This window comes from Saccostrea echinata, unplaced genomic scaffold, assembly GCF_033153115.1.
Source record: "Saccostrea echinata isolate AGI-Se365-2 ecotype Australia unplaced genomic scaffold, CSIRO_AGI_Sech_v1 ptg000057l, whole genome shotgun sequence".
Taxonomy (NCBI): Eukaryota; Metazoa; Mollusca; class Bivalvia; order Ostreida; family Ostreidae; genus Saccostrea; species Saccostrea echinata.
The window spans coordinates 2836895-2856014 of NW_026889806.1; the positions used below are offsets into that span (position 1 = coordinate 2836895).

The following is a 19120-nucleotide window of genomic DNA, read 5'->3' on the forward strand; positions in this document are numbered from 1 at the left end:
GAAGCATTTTTGTCTCAAACACTTCAAGACAAGGCAGTTAAAACTGTTCATAATTTACTTCGTCGTCGAGAACGACGGAAAACAGACCAGTCTATAAAGAGAGACCGTCTCATCAATCTATCACTGACCAGAGAGTGTGCATGAAGAAGCGCGCCCTCTAGTAAGAGAGTACTATTCTCTATTGAGAAGTTGATGGCTCGTTTTAATACTCCCCCTCTTGAGGGGGAGTATTAAAACGAGCCGTCAACTTCTCAATAGAGAATAAAGAGAGTACATGTAATATGAATTTCTTTAAAACGAATCATCTAACTATTTTCCCCAAAATTATAATCTACTCTAGCGCACATAGAGTTTCATCCCTACGTAACTTGTCAGCCCGTGGGCTAACTGATAAATGATTACATAGTGGCATGTCTTAGATATTCGTTAATCTGTAGTATTTGGTTATGAGATTTTCAAGAGAAAGTCAATTGTACATCTTGTGTAATGAAGTATCGCAACTATGTCGCTCCCTGCTGACGGACCTCTAGCACCTCTCTTGCTTATACGTTGCATAGATTTTGATTTATTGGTCAGACTAGCTTTTTGAAAAGCTCTTACTTGTCATGTGACAAGACACATTTTGTTTACATCGGAAATACATAACGAACGCTAACATATAATCTGGAGACGGATCGAATGAAGGGGTTCCGCATTCTCATTCTATCGGTCTATCTGGGACATCCCATAGAAAAATATCCTGAAAATTATTCTATTCTGATGATTTGATATTATAAAATGAGAATTGTAGTTAATTAACCTATACTGCATTAAATGATTACACAGCGTAAAAAATCCGGAATTATAATGTTACTAGTTTCAAGTTTTATACAAAATCGCGGGAAATGTTTTTAATAACATACGCATGCGCATTTACTTAGCTTCATGTTGTCAAGTATGGAGAACTTCAAGGTACTCGCATTATGTTTACATATTAGAAATGAATATATGGTGTTGTTTTATGAACATGGCTCAATAATTTTTGTTTTATCTAGATTTTGGAACAGCTTGGCAAAGGTGTCCAGTTCACTATTCTTAAGGTGGAGAGTAAAATAGATGGAAAAACCTATGTCATCAAAAAGGTATCACTGGTTCTGTGGTTGTAGATTAAATATTTTCAAGTTCCATCCGTTTATAAAGGTATGAAAGCCTCTGTGGAGTGGCAACATTGCTCAGTCATTTTAGTCAGAACACTTGATTTTTTAGTTTTAAAAAAAGGAGTGCTGTACTTTTATGCTCTAAAAATAAACATGGTGCATACCGTGCATTTTTTACACTGGTATACATCATGTATAGTGCACGTGGCTATGTTAATGTAATAACATAAAATGTGGGGAAATTAAGTTATGCTCTAATGATTCTTTTGAGAAAAAAAATGTTTCTATCAGTTTCAATGACGTGGATTTGCACAATATTGCTATTCTATTCTACTGCTTACTAATACACCAACCCATCTTTGTATAAATGATATTTAGTTTTGATTAATATCACTTGATGTCATGAAATATGTGTATACCATTGCTACTTACCTAAATGCACTGTAGCTTGATTTGTAAAAAGAAATCTTAAATAAATGATGTTAATTGTTTTAGATTTTATAAATAATTCTTTGACAGGTTGAATGCCATGATGAAAGTCAAGCAAATTTAGCCTTTCGGGAGGTAAAACTAAGTTAATTACTGAGTGCACCATCGGTTATATATTTTAATGAATGATGTAAATAAGAACAATTTTTCTTAAAGGCAACACAGTTAACTTTAATATCATTTGCCTTTTTGATTAAAAAAAAGGACATATTAATTTTATCATGTTAGCTTATAATTGTTTTAGATACATTGTACACATATATTCTTAATTGAATTCATTATTTGAATGAAATAATTTTTTCATTTATTATATCACACAATATATTCCATATAGATATTTCATTTATGAAATTAATTATATTACAGGCTGTAGCATTGCAAGCTTTGGATCACCCTTATATATCTGGTTACAAAGAATTCTTTGTAACATGGGAAAAAGAGGTATAATGAAAAGTTTTGCCATCTTTTTTTTTTTGTCTGCAAAATAAAAAAACCCCAAACTTTAACATTCCAACATTATCCTTTATTCAGTGAATTTAATTGAGAGTCAATTACGTACATTTGGGATGGTGCTGTTATTCTCCTTTGTTGATTTACAGTCTCCTGTAACAGATATTTCTACTTTTAGGATTCTTCTATGTATATGATCATTGTCATGGATTATTTCCCAAAAGGACATCTTGGAAATGTGGTTCAGAGAGCAAGAGAAAATAAGGAGGCCATTCCAGAAGAGGTTACATATATAGTTGTTATATATTGCAAATTACATGAAATAAACTTTATTTTAATCTCAAGTATCTTTGTATTTTCAGTAGAGTTTATTTTCATGTTTTTAAATGAGAGCTTGTGAAATTTAGATGAAAGTAAAGATTTATACATATCTGTTAGTATTATAATAAAAAACATATTTCAGACTGTGAAAAAATACATTGGACAACTAATGGAAGCCCTGGTATATGTTCATAGTAAAAACATACTACACAGGTAATTGTCTTTTTTTTTTACTGACATACTCAAAATAAGTTGATTTCAATGCTTTCTTCAAATGTATACAGCTAGGAGAAGGGGAAAAAGATTCTTTTACAAATAATTTATAAGGGACACAAATGTGGATACCCTATATGTTAATTATCATCATGTTTGTCTGTCCATATTGAAACTAATTATTAGGAAGTAGGTATTTTTTTTGTTAAAAGAAAATAAGTAATGTCAGTTGCCTGTGACTTGGTACTAAGTATTTACAAGAGGACGGATGGAGGAAGGCACCATTAATTTTAACCTTCAAACTTATTATTTCTTACATAGGTGGAGAGACAAATAAGCTTTTTTGGGGTCACCTGGTAAAAGGTTAAGGATAAGATTATTGATGACTGGCATTTGTGATGCAATTACTTCATACATCTTGTTTACCACATTTGAGACTGTTTCTATCAGAAAGATGCATATAGATTATGAAGGCTCTTTGTCAGAGATCAAGGTCAAACTTCAAGATTTGTGATCCATTGACTTGAATAATTGTTTTAAAGTACAATCTTCATATTCAGTACAAAATAAAAAAAAAATACGTCTAAATTTTAAAGCCACTTGCTCATATGTGGTGAAAAGGTCAAATTTATTGATATAAATCTACTTTGGGGCTCTTCATGACTTTGCTAGTACTCTTTTTTTTATTTAAGGCCATATATTTCATGTGGGTACCCATGAAAAATAAAGACACTTTTTTGAAAAGTTAAAAGTAATTGTTTAAAAATAATTCCAATTAGGAAAAGAAACTAGACTGTTAGTTGAGTTTTTTAATTCATCATGGATCATTTCATATCTTTTCTTTCAGGGATTTGAGAGTGACTAACGTGTTCCTAGTGGAGGAGCCATTACTCCAGGAAGACATTTTAATACTGGCAGATTTTGCTGTGGCGTCCGTCATGTGTGACACCAGGACCTGCACAAGAAGAACCAGCAGTATGATACCTATCTGTATTACTAATAATCAATTAATGTCCTGTCAGGTTTAGAAAAAAATTAAAGAACTATTAAAGGATGATAGAAAAGAATGATACAAGATTGCAGAGATCTTTTATTTTTGCATGAGAAATCCTAGTTATCCAATTTGACACAATACTTGCTAGTACAGTAAAGCTTTGTTTTGAAGTTTTGATTCCCAATGCATCAAGTTGATTTCATGTAAAAATATTGCAGAATAACATTGTTTCAGTGAATCACCATGGACAACTAAAATCAAAGTTGCATCTCTATGTGCATAATTTTGTATGGCCTATTAATATTTCATTATTTTGTGTGGGTAAAAAAAAGTGATCTCATAATGGGCATCAATTTACCCATGCATACGAGTGTTTGCTGAACATGATTTACTTATTTAGCAAAGTTAATATTGATAGCTTTTATCTTGTCTTTCCAATATTGAAAGATTATAGGGAAGTGACACTCTAACAGCCTGATGACATAATAGAGATGACTCTCTTTTGTAGAGCTGACAAATTATCTGGCCCCTGAGCTGACAGAAAAAGGGGCAGACTTCAGTGAATCCACAGACGTGTGGTCTCTGGGTTGTATCTTATTTGAATTAACGACAGCTTCCTTTCTGAGTGAAGCAGAGGCGGTAACCAGACTGGGGGAAGTCAGGGAGGACCCATATAAACTGGAGGAAATATTTGAAGATGTTGCTAAGGTACCATGGTTTTTGTTTATTTCTTTTAACCAGTAAATATCTCTAGCATTTAGAATATTTGAAAAAGAGGGACAAATGTACTTTTTAAAAAAATTCAGATACACAAAAGATGGTGGGGTTGAGGTAGTTTTCTTTTACATATTACAAAAAATAATAATAAGTAAAAAGGCTTAAGCTTAAATTTAAAAAGCCTAAATTTATATAAAATATACCAGTAGCATAGTGCCTTTATTCTAAAACAAATACTAGCTTAATATGCATAGAAATATAAAAAAACAAAGTTATGTATGAAGCCAATTCTTTGATACATCACTTGACAGGTTCAGCTGCATTTTTTGTGTTTACTAATACAGTTGAACTTCTTATTTTGAATGTCAGTATCTCAGATACCATGGATTTGACAATGTGAGTTGGAAGTCCCAACTGAAACACATTTTCTTTACATATTTTAACCTCATTATCCCAAACCCCTGGATATCTCAAAGTTTTATCAAATTGATCCAATCGAGTTCAAGATAACAATTTTTGACTGCATACTTAAATATTTTTACATCAGTATTATGCCAGTATTATGAATAAATGTAATTGGAAAATTTTCAATTTCAGACTTTTTCTGGAGATTTAATCAATCTAATTCGAGTTTTGCTGAAGAGAAATAACAGACCCACTGCAAAGTAAGGATATTGTACTAAGAATACATACCCATACATAGTCTGAGGGTGAATCTTTTCAATATTAAGCTCACTCCGATAAAGCATGCCATATCCCAAGTAAATATAAGCCTTACTTGGACCAATTAAACTTGTTTGGATGGTGCATCTAGCATTACCTGCTTATTAGGTTGTTGGAGCAAGTCCATTGATAAGTAACAAAAAGTTCTACCAGGGAATAACTTGCATAGATGATTCTTCTATGGATCTCTGATGCATATTACTGCAGTCTTGTTTTATATGCCATAACATGCATATTGAACAAAACTCCATATTTGTAAAAAAGTCAGACTATACATTATTGAACATTCGTTAAATTTGAGACAATGCCTCACTTATATATTAAGTTTGTTGAGCTTTGCAATACCAATTACTTGTGTTTCAAATTCTCATAGCTAACAGAAAAAAAAAATCTTCTTCACATGAATATGATACGTTCTTGTAAATTTATTGTAATACCAAAGGGGTTTTAATTATCAGAGACCTTATGGAGAAAAATGTATATGTCAAGAGCTGTATTGAGAAAAGTGATGCTTCTCAGTTAGAGAAAAGGAAAAGACAAAAATCAGGGAAAAGAGTGAAAGGTAAACCTCAAATTACTTCTGAGACAAAAATTGTCCTGTATAATATTGTCAAGACGAATAAATGCAAAATTCCTTTGCTTTATATGGCTGTGTTTAAAAAGTGTTTATGAATTTTTTTGAATGTCGTATTGAAGGTCCAGTACCAAAAGAAGGAAATATATTAAAAGTATTGGAATACATTGCTACAATGGTGGATTTTGAAGACTGTGTTGCAGAGGCTTTAGAATACATAGTGGAGCTTTCTAAACAAGATGAAAACTTCCAGATGGATGTCAATGGGAAGAGGATGATCAAAGCAGCCATGAGGAACAATCTTCCAGTCAAAGAAATCCAGATAGCTGGATGCAATTTGTTCAACTCTCTTGTTATATCAGGTAAATATAAGATTTTAAATAATGCAATGTACAACTAAAACTTGTATTGTTTTCTCCTATAGGAGTCAAGCCAAACCTCATTTCTTTCCTTTATTTTTTCATTTTTCAGCTGACAAAGATGATGTCTTATTTACATCGGAAATAATATCTGTTATTCCCTTGGCCATGGAGGTTGGTGTCTTATTAATTTTTTTCATCAGAACTACTGGCTGATATCTGGTAGAATTCATTCTTAGATTATTTTAACTTAGATGTTATATTCATAAAAAATATTACACATTTAATATTAGTACATATTGCATATCAAAGTAAGGAGCAAAGATAAATTTTTAGGTCACCTGAGTCACTCAGGTGACTTATTGCTATCTGTTTTCATCATTGTTGTTGGGTGTGCATCAGCATTTGAACATTTTCAGCTTCTTCTCTGAAACTGTTGTACCAATTTTAACCAATTTTGGCATAAGGCATCTATGGGTAAAGGGGAACAAAAACTATATTTCATGGTCCTTGCCCCCCTGGGGTCTGAAACAATAAAAATTAGTGCTATCTTTAAAAATCTTCTTTATTCCTGGACATCAAGCAGTCAAACTTTTGGCATGATTGTAATAAGCATTGAGCCCTCTACCAAATTGTCAAATTCTCAATAGATCATATAGGGAAAATGCATAAATTCTTCAAAAATCTTCTCTCACCTGTATATTAAGCAGACACACTAAGTGCATAGAAAGGATTAACAAAAGCAGTCTCCTCCAAAATTGTGAAATTCTTTGCCCCAGGTTCAGAGGTTTTGGTGTTAGGGTTGGCTCTATTAATCATATAGTGAAAATGCATATATTGTTTGAAAATTTTCTTCTCTTCTCTTAGGTATTAGACAGACAAACTAAGTGATGAGCAAGGATACCTCTTGCAAAATTATGAATTCACTGACCCAGGGCCAGATGTTCTTGAGTTACTTAAGGCGGGGCTCTATTAGGATCATATAGTGAAAATGCATCAATTACATAAAAAATTTCTTCTCTGATTTTAGATTTTAAGCAGACAAAATAAGTGCATGGTTACATGTATGATGAGCAAGGGTGAAACTTCCAAACTTCTGAAATTTATGGCTACTGGGACATGGGCTCTGGAATTGGGGTGGAGTTCTATTGATCATATAGTGAAAATTTATAATTTTGAAAATCTTCCCTCTGCTCCTGAATATTTTGCAGAGACACTATGCACATGGTTATTATGAACAAGAGTGCTTCTTCCAAAACTGTGATATTCATGGCCCCTGAAAAAAGGGTTCTGAAATCAGGCAGGCTGTATTTTGATCATGTATGGGAATTTTTATTCAACTTTAAGAAAACTTATTCCCTGATCCTGGAATATCCTGATCCTTCTCCTCTGTTTTTTGAGTTTCTGTCTATTTTGTGTCATTTTATAATAATTATCTACTGTTCTATGGGTCCTTTGTATGGTTGTATTATACCCAGATGACCGTAAGGCATTCAGACCTCTTGCTAATTTTTTAATTGCACAAAACCCCACAATTTTTATTTTATTTTTCTTTTATAGGAACATGAAGACTGTGTTGAATTACAGCAGGTGGCTTGTACATTACTCATGGCAATTGCTGCCCAAGGTAGGTAAATCTTAAGCCATACATTAAATTCAAATACCATTGTCCGTCTTTGTTGCCAAGATAAATTCACGAGATCAGAATGTACTCTTGCTTCATAAAACAGTAAAGTTGGGCTTATACATGTATTACATCAGATAATGCTGCCAGTATAGCTGGTTTGTATGGTGCTATAGAGAGGGTGTTGTCAGCTCTGGACAAACACATCACTAACCCAGAACTCTGTTCCACTGCTTGTCATGCCCTCTGGAGCCTCGCTGTTAATGGTAAATACTTTCTACAGTTCCAGTGCAATCAACAATTATATCATTTTAAATTGGATATAATGTTTTCTCAGTTATTTTTATAGAAGCCTATACATGTACTAGTAACTCATTGTGTACATGTGACTCATGGTAGATCATATACTGTAGATTCCTTATTTTTCGTGAGTACTTATTATCGCGAAATGGCTCTTTAACGTCAAATCGCGAGAACAATAATTCACGAGTGGACGGTTGATCAAGGGATTTTACATTGATTTCAGCACCATAAAAATAAGAGCGAGTAATTTTATTTCGCGAGTGGTGCTTCTCGCGTAATTACGCGATAATTAATTCCTCGCGTATATTTAGGAATCTACAGTAACTATTATTTATCATGCCTGTGTTAAGTTTCTTCACAAATATAATCTTGAAAATATTGAATAGGTTTTTAATATGATTTGATAGCTATAAATATGTTTAGAGTTTTTAAAAAAATTGTTTATTGCTTTTTATCATAGAAAACAATGTAAAGATAGCATCAGATGATGATGCTATGACCAAAGTGTGTAAAGCCCTCAGACTTCACATGAATTCAGCAGAGGTCGCAGAGGCAGCATCAGCAGCGCTCCTGTCACTCACTCTCAATGGTGGGTGTAGATGACTAAATCAACACCATTTTCAATTTTTATTTCTTATAAATCTATTGCCATCAAGTTAGATTTTAAAATTAGACATAAAATTATCTTCCAAAGAGCCTTGAAAATCATGTTTTGAAATAACTTCTTTTTTTTTTTTTATCTCAACAGACAAGAATTTTGATTTTATTGGAGACCTGGAATGTGTAGCTCTACTTATCAATGCCATAGATACACATTGTAAGAATGCCAAGGTGGTCAAAAATGCCTGTCTGGCTTTGGCCAGTCTTGTAGAACCTGATGGTTAGTACACTGTCTGTTATAATCTAGCAATACTGCTGTTATTAACAATTATTTTACAGTAAATGTATTTCTTTTAAAATTTTATTAATATTTGGAGTATGACGTGCTACAGACATATTTATGTAAACACAAATGAACATTAGAATAATTATGTATTCTTTGCATAACTGTTAAGTTGTTACTTTATCATACATATTTTATCTCCCTACAGAGGAGAGTGCTTATAGAGTTCTGACAGATGAGGCACCAGATGGGGGACACATTGCAGGGATTCCAAAGATAATTAAAGCTTATGAGCTTCACAAGGATAATGCTGAAGTTGTAGCAAGCATTGTTACTTTGGTAATGGAACTAGCTGAATATGGTAAGTCAGGTGTGGATTGTATAAAGGGGACATAACTTGTGAATGAAACAAAAAATTATACTGTAAATTGTAATACTATAATACTACTTGGGATATGTCAAACCAATGAAGAATTCATAATTTAAATTATTTGATATTATTCTTATAGATGAAATATGTATTGACTTACAAAGTTTCAAAGTTAAAAGTATAATGAGGGAAGTCCAACAAAAATTTGTTAAGAATGAGGTGAGATGTTGGCCATTGTGATGTACTAGGTGCTTGTAAGCCTATGTTGGTGTTGGAGGTGTAATGGCGATGCTTTGAAAATCTTAAGTTCAGTAATTTTTACAAGATTACAGCTTTGAGACTACAGTAAAACTCACTTAGCACAAACAGCTGATATGGCCCATTAAGGGAATATAGCGAAGTTTTTTGGGGGTCATGGGTTGAATTCTTAATGATTTTGTAAAATTTTTTGGTTATAATGAACTCTGATATAATGAATTTATGGATGTAGTGAGTTGATTTTATATCCCATAGAAGTTAAAAATAATGAAATTTACATAATTTGAAGCAAATTTTTTTAGGTCTTAAAATTTAAGACATTGAACTGACATTATTTTGTCTTCAGTATTTATATTTGAAATTTTATTTAACAGAAACTTTTGTTCTCCAAGATAGATTTTGTATTTTATACTCCTCTGAACATATTCAGCAGTCATAAAGAGGAAAGCCTGCATATTGCGAATTTGCAATGCATGTATATATTTTTATGAATTCATAATATGGATATAATGTCGAACTATGGATAAAGCAAAGTAAATTCACAGGACCCCAGGACTTTGTTACAACTGAGTTTTACTGTATATTAATTGATTTCAAACATCCATGGATTTACATGTATTATATGCACCAAATGTTTTGTCAAAATTACAGATGAACTTTAAAATTTGTTTAATATATATGTTGATAATGATTTTTGTGGATAAAGGTTAAGGAATTTAAATCTGTGTTGTCCGTGGTCAAGAGAAAAGTTTTGATTATTAAATCATTTTTGTGTGTATAACAGATTCTAACAGCCATTTTTTTGTTTTCTCTCTGACAGTTACAGATTATTTTTGATAAAAGAACCAGAAATACCAAACTTTTTAAATATACATGACTTACATACATTCCTATATAAGAAACCCCTTTTTTTGATAAAAATGCATATTATTATAGTATTATAAGTTTATAATTGTCATTCTTTAAAAATGGAAAGGGGGGAGGGAATGTATGACAACAGTTAAAAAGAAATATGTCCATAACCCCAGCAGATTTGTGGACTGAATACTGTAACAATAGAATATTGCGCTAAAAAAAACTTGGCACTGTAAAGTGAATAACAGCTTTGCTTTATTACACACAAGAATTAACAGAGCTTTGCATGTTGTACTTCAATATCTGCTGCCTATGTGAAGGGCTTATATGTTTCTATGTTGCTTAGATGATGTAAGGGCAGAAATGAGGCATTTGAATGTGGGACCAGATTTACTTTCTGAAATTTTTAAACGTTTCAGAGATAACAGGGTAATGTATTTTTTTTATGTGATCAATAATTAATTAATTTATGAAGTTGAGTTTTAATTTTTAGGATATTAATATTAATTCAATGTTTAAATTGAGAATATTTTTTTAATCAGTAATGTTAAAGTGTCTTTCTAGATACATGTAAATACTTGATTTTTAGTGATCATACAGTTAAATGGTTAATAAATAATTTATAATATACTGTAAATGGATATTTTCAATCATATTATACAATATAAATCAAAACTATATTTACAAAAGTTATAAAATGGAACAATAAAAAAGTTTTCAAAAAAGATTACATATCTATGAGTATTATCTTTTATCTCTTATTATATATTTCTGTTTTCAAACTGCAAAATATGTATTTAACTACATGGCCTTTATGAAACCTTTTGCCTTTTTGTTATTTTAGGACATTATGGGTCCTTGTGAGAAGGCCCTGTCAAAGCTGCAACAGTCGTCTTCATCACAGAAAATTTCAGCATAATACCACTGTATGTCATATCTGATTGTGACAGTTAATCATGAGCAGAGAGAATTACAATGATTCACAATAAAGAATGCCAGTATTGTCAGTGGGATGAGATTGGTTCATTTCCAGATTTTTATAAACAAAAAAAAAGACTTGATACAACTTAAAGACAAGTTGACTTGAGACAACTTAAAGATATTGTTACTTAGTTATGTTAAATGTTTTGTCTCATTTGTTATGTCTTTATTATTGTAATATTTATGCTGTACTGTGATATGCCTTAATGATTCTACAAATTTTACAAAAAAAAATGTATCTAATACAGATTGACTGTTAAATGTTTACAAAAATAAAATCTTAATTGTACAGTTTTTAGTCACTTTATCATTTAGGGGAATTTTACTAAAAAGTTTTGTTGTCACAAAATGTAACTGAACTACTAGCAGGTGCTGCACATACTGTAGATTCCTTATTTTACGCGAGTTAACTTAATATCGTGAAATGGACCTTAGACGTCAAATCGTGAGAATAATAATTCGTGAGTGTACAGATGTCCTAGATGTTTTTACATTGAGTTCAGTTCCATAAAAATAAAAGCGAGTAATTTTATTTTGCAAGAGGTGCTTCTCACAAAATTATGCGATAATAAATTCCTTGCATGTATTTATGAATCTATAGTATATCTAAAGCACTTGGTTATGCTTATTATGATGAAGAAAAATAGTTATTCAGTATTGCTTATATATTCTCTTATTAGATTAAGAAAGCTGGGTGGTCATTGCCATTTTAGTCTGTTTCAACCTCTTGGAAAAGAAGAGCTTTGTTTAAAAATTTTGAAATTGAATTAAAGATAATTATTAAAGATAAATATGTGTGTTATAGCTGGAATATAGTTTTTTTTCCTTACTAAATAGTATAGTTTATGGCTAGAAAAATCATTTCTCATATTTAGGTGGATCTGATGGATAATTTGTTCAACACCCACCTTTTAGCTCACCTGAGCCAAATTAAGCTAAAAAAATGAAGGAACACACTTTCTGTCAAGGGAAGATAAAGAATTAGTGAGAATTTAATGGCATATTTTAAAAATCTTCTTCAGAACCAATGGGTCAGAAAAGATGCAACTAATGTGACAAGAGGCCCATGGGCCACATCACTCACCTGAGCATTGTGGCTAGGAAAAAAGCAAAAATCGGTTCAGTATTGAAAAGTTTAAATGCATAAGTAGCCCCGACCTAAAGGGGGGGGGGGGGGGGGAGTATGATTTGAACAAAATTGAATCAACACTAACTAATTAAGGATACATATTTCTTTGACTAACTGTGGCTTCTTTTCCTACAAGTTTAAACTTTCATTGTGGCCCCAACCTACCCCCGGGGGTCATGATTTGAAGAAATTTGAATCTACACAACCCAAGGATGCTTCCTTATATATATGACTAATCATGGCTTTGCTGTTCTTGAGAAGAAGATTTTAAAAGATTTTTTCTATATACTCCTATGTAAAACTTTGATCGCCTATCGTGGCCCCACCCTACCTCCGGGGGGTCATGATTTGTTCAAACTTGAATCTACACTACCTGAGGATGCTTTCATATAAATATGACCAATCATAGCTTTGCTGTTCTTGAGAAGAAGATTTTTAAAGATTTTTCCTATATATTCCTATGTAAAACTTTGATCGTCCATTGTGGCCCCACCCTACCCCCGGGGTCATGATTTGAATAAACTTGAATCTACACCACCTGAGGATGCTTTTCCATATAAATATGCTCAATCATAGCTTTGCTGTTCTTGAGAAGAAGATTTTTCCTATATACTCCTATGTTTAACTTTGATCACCCATTGTGGCCCCACCCTACCTCCGGGGGGTCATGATTTGAACAAATTTGAATCTACACCACCTTAGAATGCTTTCACATAAATATGATCAATCATGGCTTTGTTGTTCTGAGAGAGATTTTTAAAGATTTTTTCTATATATTCCTATGTAAAACTTTGATCGTCCATTGTGGCCCCACCCTACCCCCGGGGGTCATGATTTGAACAAACTTGAATCTACACCACCTGAGGATGCTTCCATATAAATATGACCAATCATACCTTTGCTGTTCTTGAGAAGAAGTTTTTAAAGCTTTTTCCTATATATTCCTATGTAAAACTTTGATCGTCCATTGTGGCCCCACCCTATCCCCAGGGGTCATGATTTGAACAAACTTGAATCTACACTACCTGACGATGATTCCACATGAGTCTCTTTCCTGGCCCATTGGTTCTTGAGAAGAAGATTTTTAAAAGATGCCATTAATTTTTCACTATTTTGTAATTATCTCCCCTTGGAAGAGGGCATGGCCCTTCACTTGAACCATCTTGAATCCCCTTTACCCAAGGATACTCTGTGCCAAGTTTGGTTGAAATTGGCCCAGTGGTTCTGGAGAAGAAGATGAAATTGTGAAAAGTTAATGACAACGACAACTGAGACAACAGACAAATTTTGATCAGAAAAGCTCACTTGAGCCTTCGGCTCAGGTGAACTAAAAACTATATTACATAGTGTACATTCAAATTATTTCAAATCATGACACAAAGGAGTTGAGCATGGCCACAATAGATAAACAAAGTTTTAAATAAGATTATATAGGAAAAACTTTCTCAAGAACAGCAAAGCCATAATCCTCAGGTAGTGTAGATTAAAGTTTGTTCAATTCATGATCCATGGGGCTAGAACAGTGCCACAGTATGGAATGTTCAAAGTTTTCATAGGAACATACAGAAAAAAAATTCTTCAGAACAGCAAAACCATGATTAGGCCTATTCATACTTAAATGGAAACATTCCCAGGTAATGCAGAATCAAATTTGTTCAAATCATGACCAAGTTTGTTCAAATAAATACTCCCAAGGGTAGGGTTGGGCTACAGTAAGAGATCAAAGTTTTACGTGGGAAACTCTGATCTCTCATTGTGGCCCCACACTAAATTTGAACAAATTTGAATCTACAAGTTACCTGAGGATGCTTCTATATTAATATGACTAATCATGGCTTTAATTTTCTTATGCAGAAGATTTTTACAAGATGATACCTATAACTATAGTCCTGCTGCATGGACACGTTATTACTGGTGACGTAAATATAGTTAATAATGAGGACCTTAGATCACTAATTTTAAAAGGTCTTTAACATAGGGAACCCTGATCCTTCAACTGGCGTCGGAATTTCATAAATATTATGGATTCTGTAGAGGACTAAGCCAGGCGATGGGCCAGACATGAAAAAGAAGACCTTGACACTTTGTCAGAATGGATTAAATGTATCAGATGTATGTTAAAATCGCGCATAAAAAGATTGAGGGGCAACATGAGAACCAGCTATCCTTCTGTATTCAATAATCCAGAAGTGAAAAAAGAATTAGATAGATTACATGATCAGTACGTACTGGTCCCTGCTGACAAAGCAGGTAACAACACTGTCTTTGTTTGTAAGGCTCATTATATTAAATGTATTTTAGAGGAACTTGGATTTAATTCTACAAGTGGTAATTCAACTTATACCCATAGTTCCCTTTCTAAGGAAGAAATTCTTCAAAATCATATGTCAGTTTTGAATATTTTTAATATTCCAAACAACCAAAATGAATTTCAATTACCATATTTATATTGGATTCCGAAACTTCATAGAAATCCTTACAAACAAAGATACATAGTGGGTTCCAGTAAATGTTCAACCAAGCCTTTCTTTACTCCTCACTGGGGTATTGACAGTAGTGAAGGAGAAACTTCAAGAGTACTGTGCAACAATATATTCAAGAAGTGGTGTAAATTAGATGTGGATACTTAAAAATTCCAAGGAACTTTTGGAAAATTTGAAATCACAAGATTTTACTAAAATCAACAGCTTAAAAACGTACGACTTTTGAACTTTATACACAACCATTCCCCACGATAAATTAAAGTCCAGGCTTTTTGATATCATTGACAGCTGCTTTTTCAATAAAAATGGAACTCGTAAATTTAATTACCTTGTCATTGGTCATTTGCAAAATTATTTTGTTAAAAAACATTCTGATTGTACACACAAGTACTCTGAAGTTGACATTAAAAAGATGCTTGAGTTTCTAATTGACAATATCTATGTGGTTTTTGGAGACCAGAGGTCCGTTTTACAAAAGAACTTACGACTAAGACCAAAATTTAATTCTGCTAATAACTTTCTAATTTACATTAAATAGTTTTAATATTTTTTAAAAAGTATGTAGAAAGATACTTTTACGCTAGCAATTTTAAAGAGAATAATTAATTTTGTAAAATTTTACAATCAACTCAAGTTTTTGGTCTTAGTCATAAGTTCTTTTGTAAAACGGGCCCCAGGTCTTCCAACAATCTATTGGAATTCCCATGGGTACCAATTGCGCCCCGTTATTAGCAGACCTTTTTTGTATTCATATGAAGCAAAAGAGCAAGAGCCGCTTAGGGCCTTTTTTGGCCCTGAGAATTTCTGAAAAATCGAAACTGCTCATTTTTGGTTGAAAATGCAGTATCTATAACTTGGACCCTTGGTGACCGTGTATCTATTGAACATGACGTAATTTTCTCTCTAGTCAATGCATTATGACATCATAAAATGTGTCATTTTCCCCATTTCCTCTAAATTCCCTTAAAAATGGCCAAAAGATAGGTATTTTTTCAATATTTCATATAGAGCACAACCTCTGATCCAAAATATGCAATTGAATAATGAAAGATCTGTTTCTGAAGATCACAAAACATGTTTTAATTTTTGGATCGTGGGCTGTGCTCATATTTTATATTCTTTGCTGATGGTAGTCAAATACGCATGTTTTCTGCAAAATTCAGGAACATTGCATTTTCTCAAAGCCTTTTTTCCAATACCTGGATTCTCAAAAAAAGATTTGTTATAGGAAATGAAAGCACTAAGTCTCTACTTTATTCTGATATGTTAAATGGGACAGAGGGTGATAGTCAATTAATTGATATAAGGACAGGGCCATTTTATGCATAAAGTGAACCTAGCTCTTTGTCCAAAATCTTGTACGTGAAAAGAAGAAAACACTTGCTGTGGCCTTTAACTCGACATTTAGATATATTGACGACGTATTGCCAATTAACAATGGCTCTTTCCATTCTTATGTCGATACGATATATCCTTGTGAGCTTGAGATAAAAGATACCACAGAGTCTGACACATCTGTTTCATATTCGGATATTTTACTTGAAAAAGACGTGAATGGTAATCTAACAACCAAGCTTTATGATAAACGTGATGACTTTAACTTTTCAATCGTCAACTTCCCTTACTTATGCAGCAATATACCTTCATCACCTGCATACGGGGTATATATCTCTCAGTTGATTCGATACGCAAGAGCATGCTCTACGTATGTACAATTTCTAAAACGAGGTAAGTTATTGACAAACAAGTTGATGAAACAAGAATATCAGCTGTTTCGTTTAAAGTCATCATTTCGTAAGTTCTATGGTCGATACAATGACCTTGTCAGCAAATACAATTTATCATTGAGTCAAATGCTGACTGACGTTTTTCATACAAATTGTTAGGCCATTATTTACACACTGAATTGTCGACGGATTTTCCCGTTATTTCCCGATCATGACAAGGAGCACACGGCGGGTGTGACCGGTCGGCAGGGGATGCTCACTCCTCCATGGCACCTGATCCCACCTCTGATGTTTGGAGGTCCGTGTTTGCTCTGCTCCTATTTTGTATTGTTTGATGGACTTTTGAGCCTGAATACTGTTCGTTATCTTCATATATTTCACCTATATATTCCTAATGCAAAACTTTGACCCTCTGTTGTGCCTCCAATCCCTGGAGGTCATAATTTGTACAAACTTGATTCTACAATACCTAAGGTTGCTTCTGTAAAACTAATAATGGCTTAGTTTTCTTGAGAAGATTTTAAAGATATTTCCTATGTAACGTGTATGATCAGGTTCTTACAAGGAATATATAGGTTTTCCTTTTACTCTAAGTCAATGACTGGGATGATTATTAAGACACCTCTGTCTGAGGGTATATCACACAGTACTTAAATTTTCTCTATCTAGAGATGGGGACTGGGTAATGTGCTATTTGCACCATGATTCTCCCATATGTTCCAACTGATAGATAAGAACCGGGTTTCTCAGTCTTCTTCAGATTTCCTACACCCAGAACGTAACATCAATTCCTTTGGATACTTGCCACTGGTGTTTTTAATACTTTTTTGCTCTTACCCTTAAGGTTTTCCGTCCCTAATAGAACCAAATCCTCTGTTCTTAAATGTCCATATCACATATCAAAAATCATGTACATAATACTCTGAAACTAATTTAATGCATTTTACAGTAGCAAAAGGATTTACCGAGAGAAAGTTCCAAAAATGTAATTAACTAAGCAGTAATTAATTAACAAATATTGCACTGAAGTTTTTGGGAACAAGCGAGTTTTTAAAAATAAAAAATTCAAATAATAAGAATATGCAATAAGTACTGTTGTGGAAAGATGCTTTAAACATTAGAAATAGAATGGCAATTGAAAACGCTTTTTTTTACCTGACAAGTTTTTTTTTATTGATTTTTTTTTAATTAAAAACACAGGGAGATAACTCTTACCAAAATTTAAGGTCACAAAAAAGGACACATTCCATCCTTACATGATTATAGTAATAAATGAGAATTATGTCTAAATATATTGAGTATTCAATCCCTACACATCTGTTATGTATTCAGTTTCATTGAATCTGATGAAACACCTTACCTTCTTTATTGCTGATTCAGCATCCAACTTCTCCAGGTAGCTTAATTCTGAACGCCTGACTCTCCCAAAGCTTTGAATTGAAACAAACTTGAATCTACACTACCTGAGGACACCAGTACTTCTATTATAATATGACTGATCATGATGGCTTTGCTGTTCTTGGGAAGACGATTTTTAAAGACACTTCCTGTATATTCCTGTGTAAAACTTCGACCCCCTCTTGTGGCCCCTCTCTACATCCGGGGGTTATGATACGAACAAACTTGAATCTAGAGTATGAAGTGAAGCTTTCATAAAAGTTTCAACTTTTCTTGCCCAGTGGTTCTTATGAAGAAGATTTTTAATAGATGCCACCACTTACTTACTTATCCTCTCCGTGCCCCGGAGGACGCATGAGAGAACGCCATTTACAACGGTCACTGGCAACAACCTGCCCCTCCCTCCAGCTGCTCCAACCTAGTTCTTCCCTTTCTCTCTCAACGGAGCGTCGCCAGGTGTTCTTTGGCCGTCCTCTTCTTCTCTTTCCCTCAGGGGCCCATGTGAGAGCTGTTCTTATGTGTGAGCTGGCTTCCATTCGGAGGATGTGGCCTATCCATCTCCATCTCCTTCCTTTGATCGTCCTTGATAGAGGTATGGATCTTGTTCTGTCATACAGTTGTTGATTATAGATATCTTTTCAGGCCAGTGTATTTTTAAGATCCTCCTAAGGCATTTCCGATGGAATGTGTCCAGCTTCTCGTCGTCTTTCTCGGTGGTTCTCCATAGTTCAGAACAATAGATGCCACCAAGTTTTCACGAATTCTGAATTCTGAAATAGGGTGCGGCACTTCCCGTGAACAAACTTAAATCCTCGCCTCCCAAGGATGCTTTGTGGCAAGTTTGGTTGAAATTGGCTCGGTGGTTCTTGAGAAGAAGTCGAAAATGTGAAAAGTTTATGGACTACAGATGACAGACGGACGCCGGACACTTTTTGATTAGAAAAGCTCACTTGAGCCTTCGGCTTAGGTGAACTAAAAAAGAAAAAAAAATCCTCAAATGAATAGCAAAGCCATGATAAGGCAGACTGATATGCAAGCATCCTCAAGTAGTTTATATTTAAGTTTTCAGATCAGGGCCCTCGAGAATAGGTTGAGACTACAAAAGGGAATCATAGTGTTATAAGGGAGTACAT

General features: G+C 33.5%; 1 protein-coding gene across 2 annotated transcripts; it reads left to right on the forward strand.

Moving 5' to 3' along the window:
* Positions 1–916: 916 nt before the first annotated feature.
* Positions 917–11991, forward strand: LOC133174016 (serine/threonine kinase-like domain-containing protein STKLD1). 2 transcript variants are annotated; one of them, XM_061309057.1, is made up of 20 exons: positions 917–951; positions 1035–1121; positions 1656–1700; positions 1992–2066; positions 2254–2358; positions 2539–2609; positions 3457–3584; positions 4112–4311; positions 4918–4985; positions 5502–5605; positions 5740–5979; positions 6089–6150; positions 7537–7603; positions 7738–7866; positions 8364–8492; positions 8652–8783; positions 8995–9147; positions 10616–10698; positions 11114–11195; positions 11931–11991. In XM_061309057.1, the coding sequence occupies exons 1-19, from the start codon at positions 925–927 to the stop codon at positions 11186–11188; spliced, it is 1980 nt and encodes a 659-aa protein (XP_061165041.1). In that variant the 5' UTR covers positions 917–924; the 3' UTR covers positions 11189–11195; positions 11931–11991. The 2 variants fall into 2 exon arrangements, with proteins under 2 accessions (XP_061165041.1, XP_061165042.1); XM_061309058.1 differs by lacking the exons at positions 10616–10698; positions 11931–11991 and adding an exon at positions 9296–9375 and having other exon boundaries at positions 11114–11276.
* Positions 11992–19120: the final 7129 nt, after the last annotated feature.